This window comes from Salvelinus sp. IW2-2015, unplaced genomic scaffold (genome assembly GCF_002910315.2).
Source record: "Salvelinus sp. IW2-2015 unplaced genomic scaffold, ASM291031v2 Un_scaffold1273, whole genome shotgun sequence".
Classification (NCBI taxonomy): Eukaryota; Metazoa; Chordata; class Actinopteri; order Salmoniformes; family Salmonidae; genus Salvelinus; species Salvelinus sp. IW2-2015.
Genome location: NW_019942811.1, coordinates 136940 through 164924, shown reverse-complemented (window position 1 = coordinate 164924; position 27985 = coordinate 136940). Strand labels below are relative to the sequence as shown.

Genomic DNA, 27985 nt, shown 5'->3' with positions numbered 1-27985 from the left:
ATAGCTAGAGTRGGACAAAAAATAGAGGAGAAACTAAACAAATCTAAGAGTCGGCGTGCAACATCTCTGGTGGAGCGGCGTTTGGAGTCGAACACCGGTTGGAAGAAGAATGCTTGAAAACAATACGGATCGATTGAAAACCTTCCTGAGGAAGATGGATGAAAAGGCAATCGTCAGAATCAAGCACTTCATGAAAGAAAGGTAAGGATATATATTATCTACCTCACTTGCATTGGCAATGTTAACACATGTTTCCCATGCCAATAAAGCCCCTTGAATTGTATTGAATATATAGCTAGCTAACTAACTGTTCGACAAAAACCGCTAGCCCAGCTTTAGCGCTCTGTACCAATGGGTGGATGTGCAAACAAACAGATGCTAACTTGACTAACGTTAGCTGGCTATCCGCTTCTTATAAAAAACGAACTTAGCTAGCTAATATCAACGTTTTGAATTCAATATAACGTAACTAGATATTTGTATCATTGCATTAAGCATGTTCACTGAATTGCTTTATATAGTTATTACTATTGTTGCACGAGTCGTTTATGTTCCTCAGGCGATGCATATACAGCCCTGTGCGATCTTTAACTGGCTTGTTATGAAGCCAAGCCTTGCTAGTTAGTTACATCCTAGGTGACATAACTAGCTATGTAACTACAGTTGTTATTGAACACATTTTCAAAGGTAATCATGTCTACTATCTCACAAATAAATGCTCGTCAGCTGTTTGGAGTGTCTCAAAGGAACATTCGTTGTGCAAACAGCTGGACCTAAGGCACGCGTAAACATCGTATATTTTGATGCATAGAGCTTCCTGATTTAAAAAATGTCTGGCTGTATATATATATATATAGCTAGTGTTGGATGTTCTGCATTAATTAGGTCGCAGTGGAATACTTTTTACACTCAGGCCTTCATATTATCATTGACACCCTAACTAGCCAAACTCAGAAATCCACAAGCCTACAGTCAAGGAAAGTGAGTTTCTTTACATTCAAAACAGGCCCATAATATTAACTTTTCACCACTGTTAACAGAAGGGGGTATGTGTTGAGTTTTTTTTTTAATGAAAATGGACAGCTTACATTGTTGTTATTACATCTTCCAATGCTCAGGTTCAGAACAGTTGTAAATCTCATTGCCCCTCTCTCGCAGAGGAAAACCCGATTACCTCACCGTCCTCCTGCACCACTATGTGGATCAGAATGACAACACTATTTATTTCTCCTGCTGATGGCGGTGATGATCCTGCTCTGAGAATAACCACAGACTGTATGGATCGACGTCACAGCAGGGGACACACATGAGACATGTTCTATTTTCCATTTAKCCCCCCCATCGGTGTGTCACTGGGGTTKTTATGTTAATGTCAGCTCTAGTGTTATTGTTTTCATCAGCAGTGTGCCACTACAGACTTGTGGCTATCAGAATCAACAATCTCTTCATCATTCAAGACAGTTTGTTTGTGACAAGGTGTTAAAGTTCAGTTAGCCATTTATGTAAATGACAGTTAAAGTATCCGGAGGCTTGGCCCCAATTCAGGGCATGTCTGCCGGAGCCATGAGACACGGTTGCCGGTCCGTGTAAATATAAACAGAAAAGGCTGAGTCTTTAGGGTAAAACACCAGGGTAAATGGTCAATGGAAACGCATTATTATTATTCCCCATGGGTCAACCACAGGTGGTCTTTCCCTTTTTATATCATGGCCGTAGCATATCACCGTTTTAAGCCCCRTACAATAGAAAATCCTGTTACTTTCCATCCTCAGTCCCCTGGAAAACAATTGGATTTCCTGTTATCCCTGACCCTCTAGCCGATCTCTTTCACTGTTACTGGTATGTGAAAGTGACATTGGTGGGGGTAATCTCTCAGGTCCTCGAGTGTACAGTTCTAACAATGTGTACTTGTCTAAAGGAGGATGGGTAGTTTTGAAGTTCAAATAGTCTTACGTTGAAGCTGGGAATAGAYGGGGAGGGGCTGCAGGCCAGGGGAGMATTTCAATYGKATTTCCTTGATTCCTCTGGTCCTCTCGCCTCCCTCTCAAAAMCCATTGGATGAGAAGGTCTGAGGTCCTGCCCCTGTGACCTTCTCATCCAATGGGTTTTGAGTAGGAGGCARGGAGAGAAGACATGAGCAATCAAGGAAATGTAATTGAAATTCTCCCCGGGTGTCCATCTGGCTCCTTGAAGGTGCTTGACTGAGAAGACATTCTCATTTACAGCAACGACCTGGGGCATAGTTACAGGGGAGAGGAAAGGGGAAGAATGAGCCAATAGGAACCTGGGGGCTGGTTAGGTAGCTCACAACCAGGGGCAGGGGAGGCTTACATTACCAGACTAAGGGGATTTAACCAAACCTTTTGAATTATTGTTATTTAAGGCTAAGCCTAACTCTCTTCAGGTTTTGATATACTCATTTTTGTACTTACATGGTGTGAGAGCCAGGTGGGAGTTTCCTGCTTGGTGGTGTGACTATCGTGAGGCTCTGCTGGAAGAATTGCCTTCTGTCTGTGTCGGCTGAACATGGAGGAAGTGGTATGACACTCCCAAACACATTGTTCTGCTGGGCCTGACGGCGCGCCGCATCGTTGTTTGGCACCCTGCCTTGTCCTGTTGGACCAGTCTGCTGCAGAGCAAARCGGCACCCTCCCTGAACCCTCGCTGGCCTCAGTTCACATCACTTGATTAGTTGACTGTTTTGCTCTTGCTCAATACTGGGATGTAAAGTAGATTTGTCATATTTGCTTGAATTGAACTGTGCTGTTTGCCCTTGTGGCACTTAGATTAGGCTGAACAAAAAAATGGTTTTGGATTGTTCTGTTAACCTTAGTTATTTGTACAAAATATTTATGTATGGTTAGGCCATGTGTGAAAGCTTTGGAATTTGTACTTTCCCTTACTTTTAATCGGCRCACTGTAAAACAATTAATTTGAGCAAGTTCAGGAGAGCCCATCTTTTGTCACCTGGTCTTTGCGTTTGGCTGCAACCAATATGATTGGGCGATAGGTAATCAGCAGTTCACCTGACTGGATATTTTTTCTTCCTGTTCTGAGGACCACCACATCTGTCAAAGCTCTTAAGGACCACCATTTGCGGAGTCGTGGGACAACTTTTGCTGCTGAAATGCCTCCCCACCTCTCCCCCCCCCTGATGTGGTAAACAGAGGAACCTATCTAGTCCACCCTTTAGCTTATGCAATGCAGTTGCTTTTGCGGACATGAGGAGATATCGTATACCACCTCAACGAGGATAGTGTACTACCAGATCTGTAACAAGCTTCCCATCTTCCCACAAACTGATATTAATAGATTTTTTAAAAAATCATTAATTTTCTGTGAAATAATGTCGCCTGTCTTATATTTGACGAGGTTAAAGAATTTGACACCATTTTATGATCTTAGTCAGATATGACTGTACTGCGCGGCAGAGCACACGAGAATGKCTCAGCTTCAAAATGTTAGTGCTACATTCTGTGATGCCCTGCCTGTCCCGTACATAACCCCATGTATAATGGCTGGGAATGGCAATGGTAAGAGCTGTTCTGCGATAAGCCCTCTTAGCTCCTTGTGTGACCATAGCAGCCGATACATATCATACCCGGTGATTTAAACTGAAGCGGACAAATGACGGCAGAAATYAAGTGGATAGGGATGGAGGTGCTGTTGGTCCAGCTCGTACAATGTGTGCAGGTAAAATCATGTGTGTCGACTTGGCCTAATGAACTAGACAGTGTTATTTATTTATTTATTTTTTCAGCAGAGAAGTGGTCAGTAGCCACCTTGCTTACATTGCAGCTTTAAAGTACAGAGTTGACTAGGAGTTTAAACCATATTTTAGTTTTTCTTGTTGCCAAAGCAAACAATTGGCCTTTTGACATGCAAGTGTGAAGTCCTTTTCAATTGCAAATGTCATTGAATTGGCCTGATGAGGAAGAGCTCATCAGCTGATAGGCCAATCTGCTTCTTTGTTGTCCACCAATGAGACTCTTGAAAACATTATGCTAAAATGTCATTCATGTAACGACACATGCTAGATAAGTAACCTTTTTGCATTTGACTCTTTCACAGTCCTCAGTAAAAGCCTGTTATAKGAGTCTATGTTAAGTGGTCTTCTGTARCTCAGTTGGTAGAGCATGGTGCTTGCAATGTCGAGGTAGTGGGTTCGTTTCCCGTGAGCACCTCYATGTAAAATGTATGCATGAATAAGTTGCTCTGGATGAAAACGTTTGCTAAATGGCACATATAAGTGGATTTACACATGCTAGAAAGTAGGAGTAGTAAGGGGCTAATTTAAGACTGCTGGCCATTTATGTTGTGGAATCTCTGTCTGTCCAGGAGGTGTTAAGCATGACAATCCTTGGGTCAAACTTACGGTTAAAGGGAAAGTGAAAGATTTTTTGTGTTTTTTGTACTTACCCAGAGTCTGATTTTAACTGATGAATACAATTTATGTCTCTACATTTTTTTAAAGGTTGTTTCTGGACCAATTTGCTAACTAGCGTTGGCGCAATGACTGGAAATCTCTGGGATCAGCTAGCGTTAGTGCAATCAGCTAACATCTAAGTGTGAGAATGAGTCGCTAAAACGGAACCCAAACTGGCTGCGCGAGTGCGCTATCGTGCATATATGTATTTTGTCCCCCTACACCAAACGCGATCACGACACGCAGGTTAAAATATCAAAACTCTGAACCAATTACATTCATTTGGGGACAGGTCGAAAAGCATTAAACAGGTATGGCAATTTAGCTAGTTAGCTTGCACTTGCTAGCTAATTTGTCCTATTTAGCTAGCTTGCTGKTGCTAGCTAATTTGTCCTGGGATATAAACATTGAGTTATTTTACCTGAAATGCACAAGGTCCTCTACTCCGACAACTTCTAGTCATCTCTCCTCCTTCCAGGCTTTTTCATCTTTGAACTTATATGGTGATCGCATCTAAACTTTCATAGTATTACCACGACAACCGGCAACAGASTTYGTCTTTCAATCACCCACGTGGGTATAACCAAAGAAGGAGATGATACGTGGGTACCTGCTTCTATAAACTAATGAGGAGATGGGAGAGGCAGGACTTTCAGCGCGATCTGCGTCAGAAATAGGAATGACTTCTATTTTAGCCCTTGGCATTGCAGACGCTCGTTTGCGCGCRCGCAATAATTGAATAACATGGATTTCTATATTAATTTTGCGACGTGTCCGGTCTGGTCACCATGTTAGTTATAGCCTCAGTCCCAAGTGGCTACCCCCTTCTGTCCTCCTGAAAACACAGATGCCAATGGTTTTTTCTTTCCCCCACCAACATTAGTTGTGACTCCCAAAAGTGTAAACATTTTTTTTTAAGAAGTGCGTTCAACCTGAAGCCCTACTCAAATATGGATCCACCTACGGGCTGAATTTGAACTCATGCCTCTGAAAGGTGTCATTTTTTAACAGGCGCCGTTGTCCATGTGTATTTTGATTCCTTGCTCATTGTACTGGTTGCTTTGTAGCACCATCCCTTGAGTCATTTTGAATTTGACTGCCATTTCAGTGACTCGGTGTCATTTGAAGCCATTTTCATGCTGTGGTGAGAATAGAGGCTGGTGTTAATTCCACACCTCACGCTCTTCCCTTCCCAATGTCAGCTGTTTCCAAGGTAACGCCAGGTGACACAATCTGAGTGGGGTCAGTGTGGCTTGGAATCCAACCCTCTTGTTGCTTTTTCATCCCCCACTCTCTCTCTCTGTCTCTCTGTCTCTGTGTGCTGCTTCTCTTCCTACCCTTCAATGTTGTTTTGAACTGCAGCTGTAAAAGAGAGAGACCTTTACACCCTTTTGACTGTCTGCAGTTGCTCCCGGGTCCAGACCGGAGAGCAAAAAGTACACACTCCTTTTTCTCACACACACACACACACACACACTGCTTGTGCTCGGACCAGCGGGGGCTCTCTCTCTGTAGCAGCTGAAGAAAAGGTGGTTTAGGACAAGCTTTGGCTGATCATGGAGAGAGGAAACAGCCAGTGGTATGACCAGGATGCTACAGACTGTCGTCGTGCTGGGAATGGGGCGAGGTAGGGCTCTTTTATCCTCTTCACCTGTCACAGCCTACTCACTGGTTTTTTAAATATTTTGGACGGATCAGGGTGTAGCCTGAGTGTGTGTGAATGCCGTCAAGGCTTTTCCATTTTACGTGAGTGTGACTTTTCTCCCTCAGTGTCGACTGTGGATTTAGCCAAACGGCTTGCTTGACTCCAACCACCAGCAGGAYGCAACGTTTTGAGAAGTTCAGATAGAAATAGGCTATGTAGAACAAACGTGCCTCTGACGTGTAGAATAAGGAATAGCATCAGCTCTAAATCATGGCATTTCTATCTGCGACGTTCAACAACGTTTGATTGCTGAACCGTGGCCCAGGATTAGTCATGGCCTCCGTGTCGAAGTCCATTACCAGAGGGAGTGGAACCATCTCTAGATCACAGCCTATTGGCCTCAATTGATCTGCTGGTGTATTCCTTGGGGGCATACAGCGGGTTGGCTACACTTTCTGGATTACAAGCTAGTTACCTTGGAGGTTATCACCCTGATCTTTTTAAAAGTGCTTCTGGGCGGTGGGCTGCTGSTAAACCAATATAGAGGACATCATAGAAACTATGGGGGAAACACTATTATATGACAATGTGAATTACTTTAGTAGACTACAGTTTCCCTTATACAACTTCTAGCATGCAACAAATTGGTTGCTTGACTTTGTTATTCCCCCTGCATTTCATTGGCTGTTGCATTTTAATTTTAATCGTATTCTGTGATTTGGACCTCGCTGACCACATGTTACAAGTAGGCTACAGTACGGTGGATTCTCGTCTCAAACTTAGCAGACAGGCAGCAAACATATCTTTTTTTGGAAGGCCTCCACAACAAACAGTGTAGCTAGCAAGTACTGTGGGACTGGCTGCCAGCCAACGCWCCAAATAAGCACGCACATATGTTACGTGGCAGGATCTGAGAGTTCAACCGTCTAAGCATGCACATTCCATCCCCATGTTTGCTTTGAGACCTGGCCAATGTGTCCTGTCTTCTGTACCACAGACGGGACCTGTTCTATCAGATTCTCATCTTCCTCATTTTCATTTATAGAATAACACAATGACAGGCATGATCTAATTGTCAGACATTCCTCAATGAGATTGAAATGTATGTCTTCACTGTAATGCCTATACGTACCATGCTCTATACCAGGGATCATCGACCTGATTTAGCCGCTGGCCTATTTTGTTTGTATTTTCTTGAGCAGATGGTCGGGATGGGGGTCGGAACATAATTACAAATCATTTGTAGCCTGCAAATTGACCGCAAGAAGCCTGACTAAAACATAATAATTTCAAACCTTGCTTACATTTGTATACGATCATGTGTCTATTATGCATGATAATACTTGAACMGATTTCCAGAAAATCACTGGTGTTTTTAGTCTAATGTCCAACAATTTAAAATAAATTTGGCTCACAAAACATTGTGAGGGGGGGGGGGCAAATGAAACCAAATTGGGCCCGCTGGCTGCTAGTTGGGGAATCCTGCTCTCTGTTTTAYACCTAGACTGTAAGCAGCCTAAAGGGAAACCATAAAGCATTTAACCTGTGTTCCTGTAACAKTGTAGATAAAGTGTTTTACTATTGGGAGGTTTTGCAGGTCATTGTTTGCCTTGTACAGAGCTGATCATGTCAGCCCGGTGATGTAACTGTCACATGGTGCGTGATGTAAGTAGTTTTCCAGTCAACTACAATTTTGTAATTGCCCGTGACTTATCTTTTATACAACACCTTATTGCTATCTGATATAGCCTAGGCCTAATGGTTTTTGAAAGCGCTGTGTGCCTGTGGTATAATTGGCAGTTCATACAATAGTGAGAGGTATATTGGCAATTATAAACTAGGTGGTACAAGCCCTGAATTGTGATTTGGCTGAAAGCCATGGTATACCACGGGTCATTTTACTGATCTGATTACGGTGGTAACCAGTTTATAATAGCAATAAGGCTCCTCGGGGGTTTGTGTTATATGGCCAATATACCATAGCCATGGGCTGTGTCCAGGCACTCTGCGTTGCGTCTTGCATAAGAACAGWCCTTAGCTGTGGTATATTGGCCATATACCACACCTCCTCGGGCCTTATTGCTTAATTCGTGACCGCTCATGTATGTCATGTAGCTAGGAACCAGTGCAGGTCTAGAATAGACCGTGGCATATAGACAATGCTGGTATGCCATGTCTGTCACCAATGGTTCATTTGATACCGGTTTTCTAAACGGGACTCACTTGGCAGGATTAAGAGTTGCGTGTGTGTCTAGTGTGGGCGGACATCGTAGAAATATTATTAAATGCGTTTCAAGGAAATTACATATTGTAATGGGGGGGGGGGTGATGACAGAGTAAACTCATCAGAGCAACTCTTGAAGTTTTTTGCTCAAACTACACGCACCGTTCTCATGAAAAGCAAGAGCAGCAGCATAAATGATACAAATGTATCTGGCTCTACTGCAGCAGTAGTGTTTGGATCTGTACAATTCAGTTAAAATTACACATACCCGTGACAATCAGATCCGTGACATTATTTAGAATTCTTGATTTGGACCTGCTCGGGTCYGGATGGGGTCTCGGGTATTCGGGTACAGGGGGATCCGTGAAGACCTCTCACACACCTCCCTGGGTTTCTCAGACTTTCCCTGAACTAGATGTCTTCAAGCTAAACAAGATCCACAGGCCAGCCTATATAAAAAGGATCCGTAGTTCRTTCATTTTCACTCTGAGCTAGTGGAACTTTTTTAGATGACGGGAAGGGATTTTTTTGTTTTTACATGTCCCCACCTGTGCATTGCGCCACTAAGGAGGCGTGGGCCCTTAGGCTTACGTCACCCACTACGAAGTGTCACACCATTTCAACACAAAGCCACATCCTTCAGGTAATAGAACTGCTTTCACTTGAAGGATATGGCCAGACTGAACTGGTTCAGAAGTCACTCAGAAAAAAACCATTCCATTGCAGCAGTGTTGGAAAGAAAAGAGGACCTTCAAGTTTTCTTCAACTGTTTTGACAGACGGCACATTATGGATTGAAGTGTGCTTTTATTCAGATAAGGTCTTGCTATGAATAGGTATATGAGTTTTCGTTCGTCTGGGAGACTGCGTCTGAACGGGTAAGACTTTAGACGGCAGTTTAACTCATTTGATTGTATAATACTTTTCAGGCAAATTATTTGGACTTCTGCACAGACATTCACGATTCAGGTTGAGACCTGTTTGTTTTGTCATGTTACGTTGATCTTCGTCTAGTGTGTTTTTTTGGTAGCCTAAATCCATTGAGATTCTATTTTATGTTCTATTTCTGTCCTTTGAAGAAGAAAAAAAATCAACTCTGTCCTATGATTGTCTTTTGTATTGCCTTTATTGGATTCGACTTGGGCTTGCGTACATTTTGAAATGGAATTGATTTGAAGATGTTTACTGCAATCATATATGGRTGATTCTCACAACTGGCACTTGACAAAGAAAAATATATATCATTCCTCTTGGGTCGCTAAGGTTAGGATCTGTATTTTTCTATTTTAATAATRATGTTTATTGATCAGATAATATGCATTTTACCACAATATCCACAACTACCAACGCAAAAATTATCATTCTCGTTTTTTTTTCCATTGCTCACCAAGCCTGAGTTAAACACACTGAAAACRAATAGATTTAAAATTAAATTAATGGAGTTAGTTAATTTATCTCATTACTGCAACACAATATAAAGTAATGAAGTTAAACACCTTACTATAGATTAGATAAGTATTTATTCACCCCCCCTTTTTTGCCTTTATTTAACTAGGCAAGTCAGTTAAGAACAAATTCTTATTATCAATGACAGCCTAGGAACAGTGGCCTTGTTCAGGGGCAGAACAACAGGTTTTTACCTTGTCAGCTCAGGGATTTGATCTTGTAACCTTTCGGTTACCGGTACTAGTCCAACACTCTAACCACTAGGCTACCTGCCGCCCCGATTACGGGAAGGGCTTTTTTTTGATGAGTCAATACATGTTAGAAACACCTTTTGGCAGTAAGTGCCTCTGTAAGTTGTCTTGGGTGAGTCTCTAACAGCTTTGCACACCAGGATGGTGCAATCTTTGCCCATTTTTATTATTTTCAAAATAATAATGGGCAAGGTGAAGTTTTGACATAGTTTTGACTTAAATTCGCTTGAAAATCTAACTTGGCCGCTCAGGATCATTCATTGGCTTCTTGGTAAGCAACTCCAGTGTAGATGTGGCCTTGTTGTAGGCTATTGTCCTGCTGAAAGGTGAATTTGTTTCCMGTGTCTGGTGGAAAGCCGACTGAAGCAATATTTTTTTAAATTATTTATTTTGCCGKTGCTTAGCTCCATCTCGTTTAATTTTATCCTCATAACGTGTCAAGCATACCCATACCATGATGCAACCACCACCATGCTTGAAAATAAGGAGGCAGTTACTCCGTGATGTTGGATTTGCCCCAAACATCAGGCTTTGCATTTAGGCCAAAAGGTTTATGCCTTTGCTGTGTTTTCTTGCAATATAACTTTAGTGTCTTGTTGCATACAGGATGTGTGTTTTGGAATATTTTTGTATTCTTTTATTGTTTTCAAACTGTCATTTAGGTCATTTATTGTGGAGTAACTACAATGTTGATTTAATATTTTTCCCATCACAGCCTAGGAACTCTGTAGCTGTTTTAAAATCACGAATGACCTCATGGTAACGTGTCTGAGCAATTTCCTTTCTGTCCGGAACGGGTTTAMATCATCATCCACAGCCTGACCATGCTTAGAGAGATATATTCAATGTCTGATTTGTTATTGTTACCCATCTACCAATCACTGCYCTTCTTTAAGGCTTTTGAAAAGCTCCTTAGTCTTTCGTAGTTGAATCTGTGCTTCAACACTTGACTGAGGGGCCTGACGTATGTAAACTCAGCAAAAAAGAAACRTCCTCTCACTATCAACTGCGTTTATTTTCAGCAAACTTAACGTGTAAATATTTGTATGAACATAAGATTCATAACAACTGAGACACAAACTGAACAAGTTCCACAGACATGTGACTAACAGAAATGGAAATATGTGTCCCTGAACAAAAGGGGGTCAAAATCAAAAGTAACAGTCAGTATCTGGTGTGGCCACCAGCTGCATTAAGTACTGCAGTGCATTTCCTCCTCATGGACTGCACCAGATTTGCCAGTTCTTGCTGTGAGATGTTACCYCACTCTTCCACCAAGGCACCTGCAAGTTCCCGGACATTTCTTGGGGGAATGGCCCTAGCCCTCACCCTCCGATCCAACAGGTCCCAGACATGCTCAATGGGATTGAGATCAGGGCTCTTCGCTGGCCATGGCAGAACATTGACATTCCTGTCTTGCAGGAAATCACGCACAGAACGAGCAGTATGGCTGGTGGCATTGTCATGCTGGAGGGTCATGTCAGGATGAGCCTGCAGGAAGGGTACCACATGAGGGAGGAGGATGTCTTCCCTTTAACGCACAGCGTTGAGATTGCCTGCAATAACAAGCTCAGTCCGATGATGCTGTGACACACTGCCCCAGACCATGACGGACCCTCCACCTCCACATCGATCCCGCTCCAGAGTACAGGCCTCGGTGTAACGCTCATTCCTTTGGCGATAAACGCGAATCCGACCATCACCCCCGGTGAGACAAAACCGCGACTYGTCAGTGAAGAGCACTTTTTGCCAGTCCTGTCTGGTCCAGCGGCGATGGGTTTGTGCCCATAGGCAACATTGTTGCCGGTGAYGTCTGATGAGGACCTGCCTTGAAAAATTAAAGGAGAGCCGCACACTCTAGAAGCTCAGATGCAATAATTTAATAGCTTGTCTGTCGAAACGTTGGTTGTCTTCATCAGTGCCTTACAACAGGCCTACAAGCCCTCAGTCCAGCCTCTCTCAGCCTATTGCGGACAGTCTGAGCACTGATGGAGGGATTGTGCGTTCCTGGTGTAACTTGGGCAGTTGTTGTTGCCATCCTGTACCTGTCCCGCAGGTGTGATGTCCTGATCTACAGATCCTGTGCAGGTGTTGCGAGGACGATYAGCTTTCCGTCCTSTCTCCCTGTAGCGCTGTCTTAGGCGTCTCACAGTATGAACATTGCAATTTATTGCCCTGGCCACATCTGCAGGCCTCATGCCTCCTTGCAGCATGCCTAAGGCACGTTCATGCAGATGAGCAGGGGCCCTGGGCATATTTCTTTTGGTGTTTTTCAGAATCGGTAGAATGGCCTCTTTAGTGTCCTAGGTTTTCATAACTGTGACCTTAATTGCCTACCGTTTGTCAGCTGTTAGTGTCTTAACRACCGTTCCACAGGCGCATGTTCATTAATTGTTTATGGTTCATTGAACAAGCATGGGAAACAGTGTTTTAAACCCTTTACAATGAAGATCTGTGAAGTTATTTGGATATTTATGAATTATCTTTGAAAGACAGGGTCCTGAAAAAGGGACGTTTCTCTTTTTTTACGAGTTGATGTAGTATGTATGGAGGAAAGAGGAAGGGGTAGTCATTAAAAACCAACCCTTATTTCACCCAGTGATTCCATGTAACTTATTATGTGATTTGTTATGCCACATTTTACTCCTGAACTAATTTAGTGAATAAATAATATTAAGTATGTGAATACTTACTATTTTAATTTTTATTAATTTGTAAACATTTGTTGAATTTTCTTTTCCCTTTGACATTATGGAGTAGCCTGTTTTGTCTACATCAATGACAAAAAGTCACATCTATTTCAATCCCACTTCGTAACGCAACAAAATGTGAACATTCAAGGTAGGTGAATACTTATGATACCCACTGTACATGGGGTTTATACACCCATATTTCTTGACAACCCCTACTTAATCAAATAACTGTTTTACAAAAAAACTATACAATGGGTGTAAGCAGTGGTCCTAGTAATTAATTATACCTCTTTTCTCTGTATATATCAATGATGTCGCTCTTGCTGCKGGTKWKTCYYTGATCCACCTCTAYGCAGACGACACCATTCTGTAYACWTCTGGCCCTTCTTTGAACACTGTGYTAACTAACCTCCARACGAGCTTCRATGCCATAACACTCCTTCCGTGGCCTCCAACTGCTCTTAAACGCTAGTAAAACKAAATGCTTGCTTTTCAACCGCTCGCTGCCCGCACCCGCCTGCCCGACTAGCATCACTACTCTGGACGGTTCTGACTTAGAATATGTGGACAACTACAAATACCTTGGTGTCGTCTGGCTAGACTGTGAACTCTCCTTCCAGACTTATATTAAGCATCTCCAATCCAAAATTAAATCTAGAATTGGCTTCYTATTTCGCAACAAAACCKCCTTCACTCACACTGCCAAACATATCCTCRTAAAACTTACTATCCTACCGATCCTCGACTTCGGCGATGTCATTTACAAAATAGCCTCCAACACTYTACTCAGACTACATCCAATTTGCTATYACAGTGCCATCTGTTTTGTCACCAAAGCCCCATATACCACCCACCACTGCGACCTGTATGCTCTCGTCGGCTGGCCCTTGCTACATATTCGTCGCCAGACCCACTGGCTCCAGGTCATCTATAAGTCTTTGCTATGCAAAGCTCCGTCTTCCAGCTCACTGGCCACCATAACAACACCCACCCGTAGCACGCGCTCCAGCAGGTATATTTCACTGGTCGTCCCCAAAGTCAACACCTTTGGCCGCCTTTCCTTCCAGTTCTCTGCTGCCAATGACTGGAACGAATTGCAAAAATCACTGAAGTTGGAGACCTATATCTCCCTCACTAACTTTAAGCATCAGCTTACTGATCACTGCAGCTGTACACAGCCCATCTGTAAATAGCCCATCCAACTACCTACCTCATCCCCCATATTGTTTTTAACTTTTTTTTGCTCTTTTGCACACCAGTATTTCTACTTGCACATCAGCGTCTGCACAGCTATCACTCCAGTGTTAATTTGCTAAATTGTAATTACTTTGCTACTATGGCCTATTTATTGCCTTACCTCCTTACACTGTATATAGATTTTTCTATTATGTTATTGACTGTACTTTTGTTTATCCCATGTGTAACTCTGTTTTTTGTCACACTGCTTTGCTTTATCTTGGCCAGGTCGCAGTTGTAAATGAGAACTTGTTCTCAACTGGCCTACCTGGTTAAATAAAGGTTAAATAAAAAATAAGGATTAGCTTATTATCGTTACCAAGATTAAGGTTCTACTTGCCAAAAACTGACCTAAAAATGTTTTTTTGGCAATGAGGCCCTTCAATCTGCAAATAATAGGAGACGGCCATTTTGAATCAGCAAACAATTGACCCGATTACTAAAGCCCATTCATGCCTCCATGTTGGTAATGGTAAGCTATTTTTTTAAATGTACTTTTTAGTCATTTTSGTAATGAGAAGGTAAAGTGTCGTGAAGGGGGTATTAGAGAGTAAGAACCTAATTATGAAGGCCTATAAGTCAAGAAATTAAAATKAACATAGATTTGATGCATCATGGGTGAATAACTTTTAAATATAATATTTTTTTTTACAGTAACTTGAAAAAGTGTTACGGTAATTAGAAATGTCCACAGACGCATTTTACATAATACGTATTAGTTTTAATGTAAACTTCAACTACTATTAAACATTTTAAAAAATCTGATTCATGAACAAACTGCAGCAACCTATTGTTAGGTTTTTCTAAAGTAAAATTGTATAAAATTATCCAACCATTTATTCATGACATATTTCAGTAATGAGAATTTTGGGTGAAAAATGTTTTTTTTTTTTTTTAATTGTCAAATGTAAAATGTATTTATAACAAGACAATGTGCCATAAACTAGGCATCTTAGTCTTCAGAGTGATATTTGATTGTTGACAGATGCATCATGGGTTTTCTAACTCAATTTACTACTGCCATAGTGAAACGCCTCAATCTATAACTTTATAGATCTGTCATTCTCATTGGAAGCCAGTCTAAGAAGCAGTACATCTGTTCTCTGTGTTATTTCTAATCTTACCGTTCTGAAGTTTAGTTTTTGGGCCTTCTACTTTCTGTTTCGCACACCAGCTGAAAATGCAATATTTTTKGGTTATGGAAAATATTTTTTGCATTGGTTTAGATGGTACAATGATTATCTACRCTATACTTGTTTGTTTTGTTGCGAACTATTAGAATTTTAGCAACCAGGAAATGGCGGAGGGATTTCAGCATAGTGCTTCTTTGAAACTGGTTTCATGAGAATCACCCATATGATTTGCCTAMAAGGAAGCTAGTCGCCAAACACCTCGCTTTGCTGCATTTACCAGAAAGCTGTGGTTTACTAGCTAGAACTTTACAGACTTGTCACAGTGTGACACACCATTTTGACTGATACGATAAGGCAGGCTACAGAAAAAGGGTCACCTTTTCCACTCCTCATAAAGACCTTTTCTCTCATTTCACAATTAACTTGTTGTTTCCCAGTGGCTGGGATACAATGTTCAATGTTCATATCCATCTTAATGGCGTGTATTTAAGACAGCCCTCTGAAGGAATTAGGCTAGACGTCATGTTTGGAAAGCAGTGCTTCATTACGTAATATTCATATCCATCTTAATGGCGTGTATTTAAGACAGCCCTCTGAAGGAATTAGGCTAGACGTCATGTTTGGAAAGCAGTGCTTCATTACGTAATATTCATATTCGATACTTCATGGTTCGACAATTGTCAAGTCTAAATACAAATGGCGCGTTAGAAAATAGATGTATATGTTGTCTCTCTTTAGCCCCTCATACATCAGTGGCTTAAGATTGATGGGTGTTTTGGTTGATCTATTTTGCCCTGTCACCGAAACCTTCTGGTCCTCTCTTCCAGCTACCAGGTGGAGAGCGGAGGATTGTCTGTGAAGGAGAGTAAGACGCTGGAGAAGACCAGGAAACCCCTCAGTCTGGAGGAGACCCAACTGGAGCTGCTGCTGCAGCAGAGCAGAACTTTCACCAGACAAGCCCCTGTCAGGTAACTACACTGACCCTGTGCAACCATGTACACTCAMGACTTGGGCCTTTCATAGTCTTATAAACATACCTGTTTTCTCTTTGAAGCTAMGGCCTCTGTGTGAATGTCAGCAACCTGCTAAAGCCAGTAACGTCATGCTGATGATCTCGGTCTTCCACAGGTCTCGGACGTTCGATGTGGACAGAAGTTTGGAGAGGACTTTAAGCATCGGTTCACAAAGTGTACGTTCACTCTTCTGACTTTTTGACACTGTTTGTKGTTGGGATAGCTATACTCAGCTGCTTTATCAAGTGTTCAAGACTACTCAGTAYTTTAACATGGTCAATTTAGTAAGCTTTTCCTCTTCTGTTCTACAGAGTTTTATAAAGCACAACAAAACATTCCACARGCTGTTTCCTGACATTCCAGAGACTGAAGACTTGCTACATGGTAAGTGACGTTTTGAATATTATCGGTGGCCAATGGTGACTCTCCAAACGACATGTGACGCCTGTGCCAAATAGTCATGTCATGGGAACAGCTAGTCATGCTTTTCACAAAGTCATAAATCACAAAAACATGAGCGGTGACTTTTAAATAAAAAAAATAAAATCTTTTTTTTTTTTTTACTATTCGTTCAAACGGTGGCAGGGTTAAGTGAATCTGCAGGGGCCATAGTAACTGACAATGGTGCACGTTTATCTGGCAGTCATTTTTGCCTTTACCCACGCTGACTGACAGTGTGTCATCACGCTGCCAGGACTTATGTAACTAATGCTTCCCCATGTCCTCCCTCTCTCTCCCAGCGTACATCTGTGCCCTGCAGAAAGAGGTGCTCTACCACGGCAGGCTCTATGTCACCAAGCATCACGCGTGCTTCCACTCCTCAGTGTTGCTCAAGGACACCAAGGTAAGCAACCCTTGATGGGCGACCCTGACYCTTGATTGTTCGTCTGTATACTTTRTTTTCWCTCCATGGCATAGCAGTAGGCTGTTCTGTGTGGAATATGGACTAGGCTGTTCAGTTAAACAACATGGTTTGAACTTTGTCCTATTTGTCAATGGACAGTTTAGAAGTCCTATTACTAGCTAATGGAGAAATGTCTACACATCTTTCCCAATGACGTGTTCATGTTTAACACACAGTTTATTTATATACTGAACAAAAATATAAACACAACATGGAACAATTTCAGATTTTACTGAGTTACAGTTCATATGAGGAAATCAGTCAATTCGTTAGGCCCTAATCTATAGATTTCACATGACTGGGAACACAGATATGTATCCGTTGGTCACAAATTCCTTAAAAACAATGGGCCTCAGGATCTCGTCATATCTATGCATTCAAATGGCCATAGATAAAATGYAATTGTGTTTGTTGTCTGTAGCTTATGCTTGCCCCATACCATAATACAACTGCCACCATGGGGCATGTTCACAATATTGACGTCAGCAAACTGCTCGCCCACACAACGCCATACACGTGGCCTGCGGTTGTGAGGCCGTTTGGACGTACTGCCAAATTCTCAAAAAAATACATTGGAGGTGGCTTATGGTAGAGAAATGAACATTAAATTCTCTGACAACAGCTCTGATGGACAGTTCTGCAGTCACCGTGCCAATTGCACGCTCCCCCAATTTGAGACATCTGTGGCATTGTGTGCGACAACTGCACATTTTAAAGTGGCCTTTTATTGTCCCCAGCTTCTTGATATGCCACACCTGTCAGGTGGATGGATTATCTTGGCAGAGAAGAAATGCTCACTAACAGCGATGTAAACAAATTTGTGCCCAAAATTTTAGAGAAATAAGCTTTTTGTGCGTATGGAACATTTCTGGGATCTTTTATTTCCGCTCATGAAACATAGGACCAGCACTTTACATGTTGTTTATATTTTTGTTCAGTGTGTTAGTTTAACTTTGTACATCTAAAGTCATGAAAAAAAAGAAGCCAGAATGCAGTAAGTATCAAGTGAAGGTTTGTTGGTCCTCTATTTGTTTCTACAGTTAGTGGTCCCTGTGACCAGTGTGCAAATTGTGAAGAAGCAGAACACTGCCCTGCTGGTGCCCAATGCCCTGTCTATCCGCACCACCGAGGGAGAGAAGGTCAGGGGTCACTTTCTCAGTTCTCCCATTGGCCCAGTGCATAATCCACCTTAATCAGATGATTAGATCTATACTGGTGGTTTTAATATCAATATTTAATAGAGGGCTGTCGAAGTCATCAGACAAGTTGTGTACTACACATTGACCTCTGATGGATGACATGTAAGATTTGACTCTGATTAATGACTGGCTTATTTAACAATGTACATTTTGAAGGTGAACGGTTGCAGCCTTGCCTGTTCCAGGGCATACAAGGGCATCCAGGCTAAATGTCTCTCCTGTGTGTRTTTTCAGTACCTGTTTGTGTCTTTGCGGAACCGAGAGGCGTGTTACAAGCTCCTGCGGTCCGTGTGTCCTCAACTGAATGATGGAAGTGCCAACAGCAGCCCTCTATTCTCTTCTGCAGAGAATAGTTTTGATCAGGACAAGCTGGTGGTAAGTTTTATAATCTTCAAATTCATAAAGATGTCATTTTATAAAGTTTAAAGGCGGCCTAATGGATTTCCCTGAGCGACAGGTACTGCAGATACTACAACAGCCCTTTGTAATCTGCTGATACTTCCTCATATTYCACTGTAGATCTTTTGGCCTCTATTTTGAATCTGGTTTTAACCCACTGTCTCTCTCCATGGACCTCTCTCACAGAACTCCAGTCAGTCCAGTCTAGACGACAGTTTTGACCAGCCGGACGGGTCAGACCCGAAGCTCTTCCTCGACTCACCCCCACCAAGACCAAACAAAGGTGAGTAAACCTAACTGGAATACCAGAGTGGTATTTTATGAAGCAGGTTTGAGGAGTTGGCGAGGTAACTTTGGTCAACTCTGAGTTCAAGTCGGAATAACCAGTCATACGAAGTGGGTCACKTTTTAACCAGGTAAATGTCTATGACAACAAATCCCTCAGCACTAACCTGCTCCGGAGCAGGCTAACTCCATTTATCCTGAATGAAGTGTCTGAGCTGCGAATTGAGGACCAATGAAATCAGATTCCCCCCCTCTCGCAATTGTCTATGACTTAATACAATTATTTTATTGATATGAGTGGAGGGGGGGAGGTGAATGTGGTTGTACATTGATAAGCACACAAGGCTGTATTAACCATAAATAATAAAATTAACACAGCACTTCTAAAAACCTATTTCACACCACAGCCTGTTGAATTAGCAAGATACGTTTTCTTTCATTTTGATTTTGGCACCAATGGAAAATGTGCCACTGACTCGCCCATGGATTGATGTTTCAGCATTGTCTCAATGAAGAGTTCTGACTCTCCCATGGATGGATGTTTCAGCATTGTCTCAATGAAGAGTTCTGTGTTTGACACGCAAAGTTACGGCCTGATAGATTTTAATGGAGGATGAGCAATATCCACCGTCCTAGTACGGATGACGCCTGAGTTGGAATGTGAAGCTGGTTAGCTTCAGAAAACCCTGAGTTGGAATGTGAAGCTGGTTAGCTTCAGAAAACCCTGAGTTGGAATGTGAAGCTGGTTAGCTTCAGAAAACCCTGAGTTGGAATGTGAAGCTGGTTAGCTTCAGAAAACCCTGAGTTGGAATGTGAAGCTGGTTAGCTTCAGAAAACCCTGAGTAGATGTAGCTTGCTTCGTAGGATACCCCTCTGGCCTGTTTGTCTTGAGCATGCTTTTTTAATCTAGGACTAGGTTTCATATTAAGCACAAAGTTCAACCTCTCCTATAGGTCCTAATGTGTAGACTAATAAAGTTTACAGTTGGCTACAAGTTAGCGTTATCTGTTGTGTATGTACCTGACCTCTATATGCAAAGTCCAAGGTCATGTTTTCAGAGATGGACTAACGTGTATGCCCCCCGCCCCCCTCTTTTTTTCTTCTCAGACCTAGTGCCTCAAGGGAGCAACTCCACCCCGAGGAGCAAAAACACACAGCAGAGAGACAGCGCCTCAGAGGACCTCTCAGCTAACCACCCACAATGTAGGTCTATGTTTCTGGCTGGCTCCTTTTCTCACACAAACAGAAATGCACGTGACTGTACAAAAACTTTCATGCAGCGAGCCACTGACAAGCCTGTTGTGTTTGCTGAAGTGGATTTTATTTTATTTGGCGATTTTAAATAAAAGMCGTCCTGGCTGGAGATGACCTACAGATGTTAACCAAGTGTTGTTCCATTTCTTCTGGGTCAGGTGGCTCATGGGTGTGGAGTGTGACACGGAACGCCTGCTCCCTTCTCATCCAGAGAGACGCCAGCAGCCTCAACACTCTCCTCTTCATCTACCTAATACTGTAAGCRACCTCTAAATAACCTTTAACCTGTAAGTGACCTCTAACGTCTCAATCAAATGTATTTACAAAGCCCTTCTTACATCAGCTGATGTCAAAGCACGACCGGGTGGACTGGGGACAGCAAGGAGTCATCAGGCCAGGTAGTCCTAGGGCTCAGGGGAGAGGGGGAGGTGAAATACTCCAGATAACAGACTGACCATAGCCCCCCCACGACACACACACTACTGCAGCATAAATACTGGAGGCTGAGACAGGAGGGGTCRGGAGACACTGTGGCCCCATCCGACGATACCCCCAGACAAGGCCAAACAGGCAGGATATAACCACACCCACTTTGCCAAAGCACAGCCCCCACACCACTAGAGGGATATCTTCAACCACCAACTATCTAACCTGAGACAAGGCCGAGTATAGCCCACGAAGATCTCCCTCACGGCACGAACCCAAGGGGGGGGGGGCGCCAACCCGGACAGGAAGATCACGTCAGTGACTCAACCCACTCAAGTGGGTCCCTCCTAGGGACGGCATGGAAGAGCACCAGTAAGCCAGTAACTCAGCCCCTGTAATAGGGTTAGAGGCAGAGAATCCCAGTGGAGAGAGGGGAACCGGCCAGGCAGAGACGGCAAGGGCGGTTTGTTGCTCCAGAGCCTTTGTTCAACTTCACTCTCCTGGGCCAGACTACACTCAATCATAGGATCTACTGAAGAGATGAGTCTTCAATAAAGACTTAAAGGTCAAGACTGAGTCTGGGTCTCTCACATGGATAGGCAGACCATTCCTTAAAAATGGAGCTCTATAGGAGAAAGCCCTGCCTCCAGCTGTTTGCTTAGAAATTCTAGGGACAATAAGGAGACCTGCGTCTTGTGAATGTAGCKTACGTGTAGGTATGTACGGCAGGACCAAATCAGAAAGATGGGTAGGAGCAAGCCCATGTAATGCTTTGTAGGTTAGCAGTAAAACCTTAATCAGCCCTTGCCTTAACAGAAAGCCAGTGTAGAGAGGTTAGCACTGGAGTAATATGATCAAATTTTGGGGTTCTAGTCAAGATTCTAGCAGCCGTATTTAGCACTAACTGAAGTTTATTTAGTGCTTTATCTGGGTAGCCGGAAAGTAGAGCATTGCAGTAGTCTCAACCTAGAAGTGACAAAAGCATGGATTCATTTTTTTCTTCTTCAAGTTTCTGATTTTTGCAACGTTACGTAGATGGAAAAAACCTGTCCTTGAAACAGTCTTGATGTGTTCGTCAAACGAGATCCGGGTCCAGAGTAACTCCGAGGTCCTTCAGTTTTATTTGAGACGACTGTACAACCATCAAGATTAATTGTCAGATCCAACAGAAGATCTCTTTGTTTCTTGGGACCTAGAACTAGCATCTCGGTTTTGTCCGAGTTTAAAAGTAGAACATTTGCCGCCATCCACTTCCTTATGTCTGAAACACAGGCTTCCAGGGAGGGCAATTTTGGGGCTTCACCAYRTTTCATYGAAATGTACAGCTGTGTCGTCCCCATAGCAGTGAACGTTAACATTATGTTTCCGAATGACATCACCAAGAGGTAAAATGTATGTAGTGAAAACAATAGGGGTCCTAAAACGGAGCCTTGAGGAACACCGAAATTTAGTTGATTTATCAGAGGACAAACCATCTACAAACTGATATCCTTCTGACAGATAAGATCTAAACCAGGCCAGAACTTGTCCGTGTAGACCAATTTGGGTTTCCAATCTCTCCAAATGAATGTGGTGATCGATGCTATCAAAAGCAGCACTAAGGTCTAGGWGCACGAGGACAGATGCAGAGCCTCAGTCTGACGCCATTTAAAAGGTAATTTACCACCTTCACGAGTGCAGTCTCAGTGCTATGATGGGGTCTAAAACCAGACTGAAGTGTTTCGTATACATTGTTTGTCTTCAGGTAGGCAGTGAGTTGCTGCGCAACAGCTTTTTCTAAACTTTTTGAGAGTAATGGGAGATTCGATATAGGCCGATAGTTTAAAAAATATATTTTCGGGGTCAAGGTTTGGCTTTTTCAAGAGGCTTTATTACTGCCACTTTTAGTGAGTTTGGTACACATCCGGTGGATAGAGAGCCGTTTATTATGTTCAACAGGAGGGCCAAGCACAGGAAGCAGCTCTTTCAGTAGTTTAGTTGGAATAGGGTCCAGTATGCAGCTTGAAGGTTTAGAGGCCATGATTATTTTCATCAATGTGTCAAGAGATATAGTATTAAAAAAACTTGAGTGTCTCCCTTGATCCTTGGTACTGGCAGTGCTGTGCAGAATCAGGACAAATGAGCTTTGGAGAAATACGCAGATTTAAAGAGGAGTCTGTAATTTGCTTTCTAATGATCATGGTCTTTTCGTCAAAGAAGTTCATGAATTTATCACTTCTGAAGTGAAAGCCATCCTCTTGGGGAATGCTGCTTTTTCGTTAACTTTGTGACAGTATCAAAAAKACATTTTGGATTGTTCTTATTTTCCTCAATTATGTTAGGAAAAATAGGATGATCGAGCAGCAGTKAGGGCTCTTCGATACTGCATGGTACGGTCTTTCCAAGCTAGTCGGAAGACTTCCAGTTTGGTCGAGCGCCATTTCCGTTCCAATTTTCTGGAAGCTTGCTTCAGAGCTTGGGTATTTTCTGTATACCAGGGAGCTAGTTTCTTATGACCAAATGTTTTTAGGGGTGCAACTGCATCTAGGGTATTACGCAATGTTAAATTGAGTTCCTCAGTTAGGTGGTTAACTGAYTTTTGTACTCTGACATCCTTGGGTAGGTGGAGGGAGTCTGGAAAGGCATCTAGGAATCTTTGGGTTGTCTGAGAATTTATAGCACGGCTTTTGATGCTCCTTGGTTGGGGTCTGAGCAGATTATTTGTTGCGATTGCAAACGTAATAAAATGGTGGTCCGATAGTCCAGGATTATGAGGAAAAACATTAGGATACACAACGTTTATTCCACGGGACAAAATTTGGTCCAGAGTATGACTGTGGCAGTGAGTAGGTCCGGAGACATGTTGGACAAAACCCACTGAGTCGATGATGGCTCCGAAAGCCTTTTGGAGTGGGTCTGTGGGCTTTTCCATGTGAATATTAAAGTCACCAAAARTTTGAATTATTTGCCATGACTACAAGGTCCGATAGGAATTCAGGGAACTCTGTGAGGAATGCTGTATATGGCMCAGGAGGCCTGTGAACAGTAGCTATAAAAAGTGATTGAGTAGGCTGCATAGATTTCATGACTAGAAGTTCAAGATGAAAACGCAGGTAGTTTTTTTTGTAAGTTGAAATTTGCTATCGTAAATGTTAGCAACACCTCCGACCTTTGCAGGATGCGTGGGGGATATGGTCACTAGTGTAACCAGGAGGTGAGGCCTCATTTAACACAGTAAATTCATCAGGCTTAAGCCATGTTTCCATCAGGCCAATCACATCAAGATTATGATCAGTGATTAGTTCATTGACTATAACTGCCTTGGAATTGAGTGATCTAACATTAAGTAGCCCTATTTTGAGATGTGAGATATCACAATCTCTTTCAACACTCATCCTTTAATAATCTCTATTTACTAAACACGTAGCCTATTCTGTGTTTGCTCAGTTTGAATGCATTCGTGAGTGTGTAAGCTTTAGGGTCTCTCGTTTCACAGAACACGTTTCCAGGCGTGTACTCTGTAGGCATGGTAACCAACACGTTTCCAGGCGTGTACTCTGTAGGCATGGTAACCAACACGTTTCCAGGCGTGTACTCTGTAGGCATGGTAACCAACACGTTTCCAGGCGTATGCATGGTAACCAACACGTTTCCAGGCGTATGCATGGTAACCAACACGTTTCCAGGCGTGTGCATGGTAACCAACACGTTTCCAGGCGTGTACTCTGTAGGCATGGTACCCAACACGTTTCCAGGCGTATGCATGGTAACCAACACGTTTCCAGGCGTAGTCACACGTGATAAAACAACGAGATTAACAAAAGCTATGTGTCTGGTTAAAGATGCACTATKCAGAAATCGCGCTGCCGTTTCCTGATTGCTAAGATTCTAATAGTTTRGCAAATTTCAGTTTGTGACAAAACAAGCAAGTATAGAGARTCATTGTACCATCTAAACCGCTGTGGAAAATATTTTCCATAACCCAAAATATTGTATTTTTAGCTGTGTGATCAAAACCGAAAGGAAGAGGCAGAAGAATGGGAAGCATAGAAATAGCGCACATTGAACAGATCTACAGCTTCTTAGACTGGCTTTCAATGAGTGACAGATCTATAACTCGCATTTCTTTGAATTGTCGTGTCACCCCCCCCAAAAAAGTAACATATTGCAGCAGCAGTTCTGACCTGTGAGTTACATAAGGTCCAGCAGCGCCATATCTAGATATAGTACTACCTGCTGTGTGAGACTAAGTTTAAGCATTGGAATGTGCTCTTTGAAGACTACAGTGCATTCGGAAAGTATTCAGACCCTTTGACGTTTTCCACATTTTGTTACATTACAGCCTTATTCTAAAATTGATTCAATTGTTTTTCCCCCTCATCAATCTACACACAATACCCCCAAAATAACAAGAAAAAACAGGTTATTTTTTGCTACTTTTTTTTTTTTTAAATAAACATCACATTTACATAAGTATACAGACCCTTTACTCAGTACTTTGTTGAAGCACATTTGGCAGCGATTACAGCCTCGAGTCTCCTTGGGTGTGACGCTACGAGTTTCTCCCATTCTTCTCCGTGCTCTACCACACGATGACAATAGATTTGGAGGAAACTCGTTTTGCATGTCTGCTTTGAATTGATGTAAAATGAAGCTGCACGAGAGTGTGACTTAACATTCTGTGTTTTAGGGTGGTACTGCTGCTGCTATCGTCGGGGTACATCGGCCTCCGCATCGTGGCTCTGGAGGAACAGCTGACCTCTCTAGGTGCCCTCCCTGAATTCTCCTCACAGAGTGGGTAAGACGACCCCCACCCAACCATATCCTAACCTCCACATAACATGTCACARCCACAACTAGCAACCATGTCATTTCTTTAATTTAAACTTGCCTTTTTATATATGAACGCAAGCATGACTATTTTCWTTGCCTGGCTCCAGATTCTGGCGGGCTTTAGGCACCCATCTTTGATGGCTATACAGTGGTAGGACCTGGTCAGTTGGCTCAAGCAGATTGAGCAGCAGCCTGGTCCAAGATCTCTATGAGAGACATATGCCCGTATACCTGTGCTGTGGTTATACACAGGTGTGATTTCAGACAATTATTAACTGAGACTTCTGATGACCTAAGATATCTTATCTGCCCTTTTGTGGTTGTGCAAGTTTCCTCTCCCTCCCCTTTTCAGAGTTCTGACTTTCAAATTCCCATAAGAGATGCAGCTCAGTTGATGCAAAGCCAAATCCTTTTGTATTGCCTTTATTTTTTTAAATAATTATACTGAACTGCTTTCTTTCACTTTCTTAGGTATAAGGACACATAACCCTGATTGGCCGGAGGAGATGTTGGATGACTCATGAGTGGAGGATGTGACAATATGGCGCCAGTTGAAGATCTAACAATGAAAAAAGAGAACTGGAGCTCTCGTGTTGAAGATATACTGTCCTCTTCCTAGAAGAACTTGAAGGAAGAACTAGGAGACATTTTGATGGTGTTCTAGTGATGGCCCGTCACCTCCCTGTATGATTTCAGAGACCGATGGGTATCTGAAAGGGCTATATTTAAGAGAGCTAGACCCAGGCCAGCCACGACTCGCAGCAAGCAGAGCCAAGCCAACACAGGACACACACACAYGATCTGCTGTGTGCCTGACTTGAAACCAAAGCCAACTGGCTCAAACTGAGCACCAACTGAAGAGGGGAGGCGATMGTCAACTCAATCTGCTCTCGGATCAGATTGACAAGAAGCGATTACTCAGAGAACTCTGGAATGTGTGCTCGTTTCCATCCTATGTATTCTCTTCAAGAGCATGTGGTCTGTGCAGACGACCTGATTCCAGCCTAGTCCTGGGTTTGCTTTTTTAACACCTTTAACACTAAGGTACAAGTGCTATGCAAGGCCAAAGATGCAGAGTGCACAGAGATKACTTATGACTCTTATCTCCTACTATGGTATCACTTCATCAGGGTGTTACAAGTCGATCTGTATTTAATCTTTCACTACTAAGTCATATGCGGGTACTCTTGAAGGATTCTTCTGGTAATCGGCCATAATGATAACAATAAATATCTTCTCTTACACGGATCAGCTAGCCGAGCAACCATTTTGATTTCCTCTCCTGACAGTCTCTTCCTCTCCTCTCTTTAAGATCAGCAGTATTAATCCTGCCATTGGCATGATTTAAACCTGTTTTAATGATCAATGCTTTGGAGGCCACTCCCTTGATTCTCACTGGATGTATGCATCTTCAACGTGCCAAAAAGAGTACGATCAGGTTGAACGTCGTCTCTTTTGTAGAGGTTCCATTTTCTACTACTTCCCTCTTCTACTACTTTGATCATCAAAGTAGTTTTGGATATTCCAAACCAATACTATTGTCTTATTCAGATTTTAATACATCTGTTGATGACTTCTGTACTGTTTTAGAAGGAACTGACCTGTGAAAAGCAAAGAATCAAACCTAGTCGTTGACAGGCCTGTTGAGAACAAACACTTGTTCCTGCTGGTTCAGACGTTTCAGGACTGTTCAAGTAGCAACATATTGTATGTTATTGCATGTGTCTGGAACATCGGATACTTGACTGATATATTATGCACACTCATTTGAGTCACCTTTTTTGAGAGAACAACCATAAAAGTGTAACTATCAAGTGACGTTGTTAGTGAGGTCCTAATTTTAAACAAAGCAAAAAATAGGTGGTCCAGAAAATGTATTTCAATATGCAATAAAGATTATCCATGGGGGGGGATTAGCAACCTGTAGGGATTTTTTTTTTTTTTATGGAGTCTGTTGTGGTGAGAATTGTTTGTTTAAAAAAAAAAAAAAAAAGTGAGGCCAAAATAATGTCTCTGGTGAGCAAGCGAGGGCACTTTAAAAGTTGCTGAACCTGCCCAAATCCAAAGACATAACATTTGACTGAGGTGGTGGGGAAGCAGGCGTTTTCATTCTTTAGTTTAGTAATTTGATGGTGCTAAGACCTTATGTTCTTCTCAGGGGTGGGTGCAACCTGCCGGTTTCAGGGTCACGGCACCACTCAGGGTTGGGGTTGTCACACACATTGAGTTTGTCCTTGTCCACCACAGAGATAATGCTCAATCCACTCTTCATTGAGAATCCCATTGTACCGTTGCAATATATCAGTCTGTGATTTTTGTTTTAACTTGTTTTTTTCCCCTCTTGTTTTTCGACYGACAACTTGAAACATATCGACAATCTAACATCTGTCTGACTAGCTCAATACTGGGTAYTCTGTGTTGACGGGACATGAAGAGCGTTGAAGTGACGTCTGTTATATCCTGTTACGGTTGGGTAGTTGTAGTCAGATGTTGGGCTAAAAGATGTATGCCTACATGACATAAAGCAGTACTGTCAGTCGCCGTCCTTCCCCACCAGTAGACAGCACATGTAGTATGTCTTCAAATGGTCACAATGCAAGAATCTCAATGAAGATTTCATTATTGAAGCATTATTGAAGT

General features: G+C 42.5%; 1 protein-coding gene across 4 annotated transcripts; it reads left to right on the top strand.

Moving 5' to 3' along the window:
- The first annotated feature begins 13 nt into the window (after positions 1-13).
- LOC112070277 (GRAM domain-containing protein 2B) lies at positions 14-26293 on the top strand. Of its 4 annotated transcripts, none has more exons than XM_024137702.2 (12): positions 14-201; positions 15881-16021; positions 16182-16242; positions 16378-16450; positions 16807-16910; positions 18011-18109; positions 18404-18544; positions 18755-18851; positions 19961-20056; positions 20266-20365; positions 25203-25310; positions 25817-26293. In XM_024137702.2, the coding sequence occupies exons 1-12, from the start codon at positions 110-112 to the stop codon at positions 25830-25832; spliced, it is 1128 nt and encodes a 375-aa protein (XP_023993470.1). In that variant the 5' UTR covers positions 14-109; the 3' UTR covers positions 25833-26293. The 4 variants fall into 4 exon arrangements, with proteins under 4 accessions (XP_023993470.1, XP_023993468.1, XP_023993469.1 ...); XM_024137700.2 differs by having other exon boundaries at positions 25203-25306; positions 25817-25955; XM_024137701.2 differs by lacking the exon at positions 14-201 and adding an exon at positions 5874-6053 and having other exon boundaries at positions 25203-25306; positions 25817-25955.
- The last annotated feature ends 1692 nt before the right edge of the window (positions 26294-27985 follow it).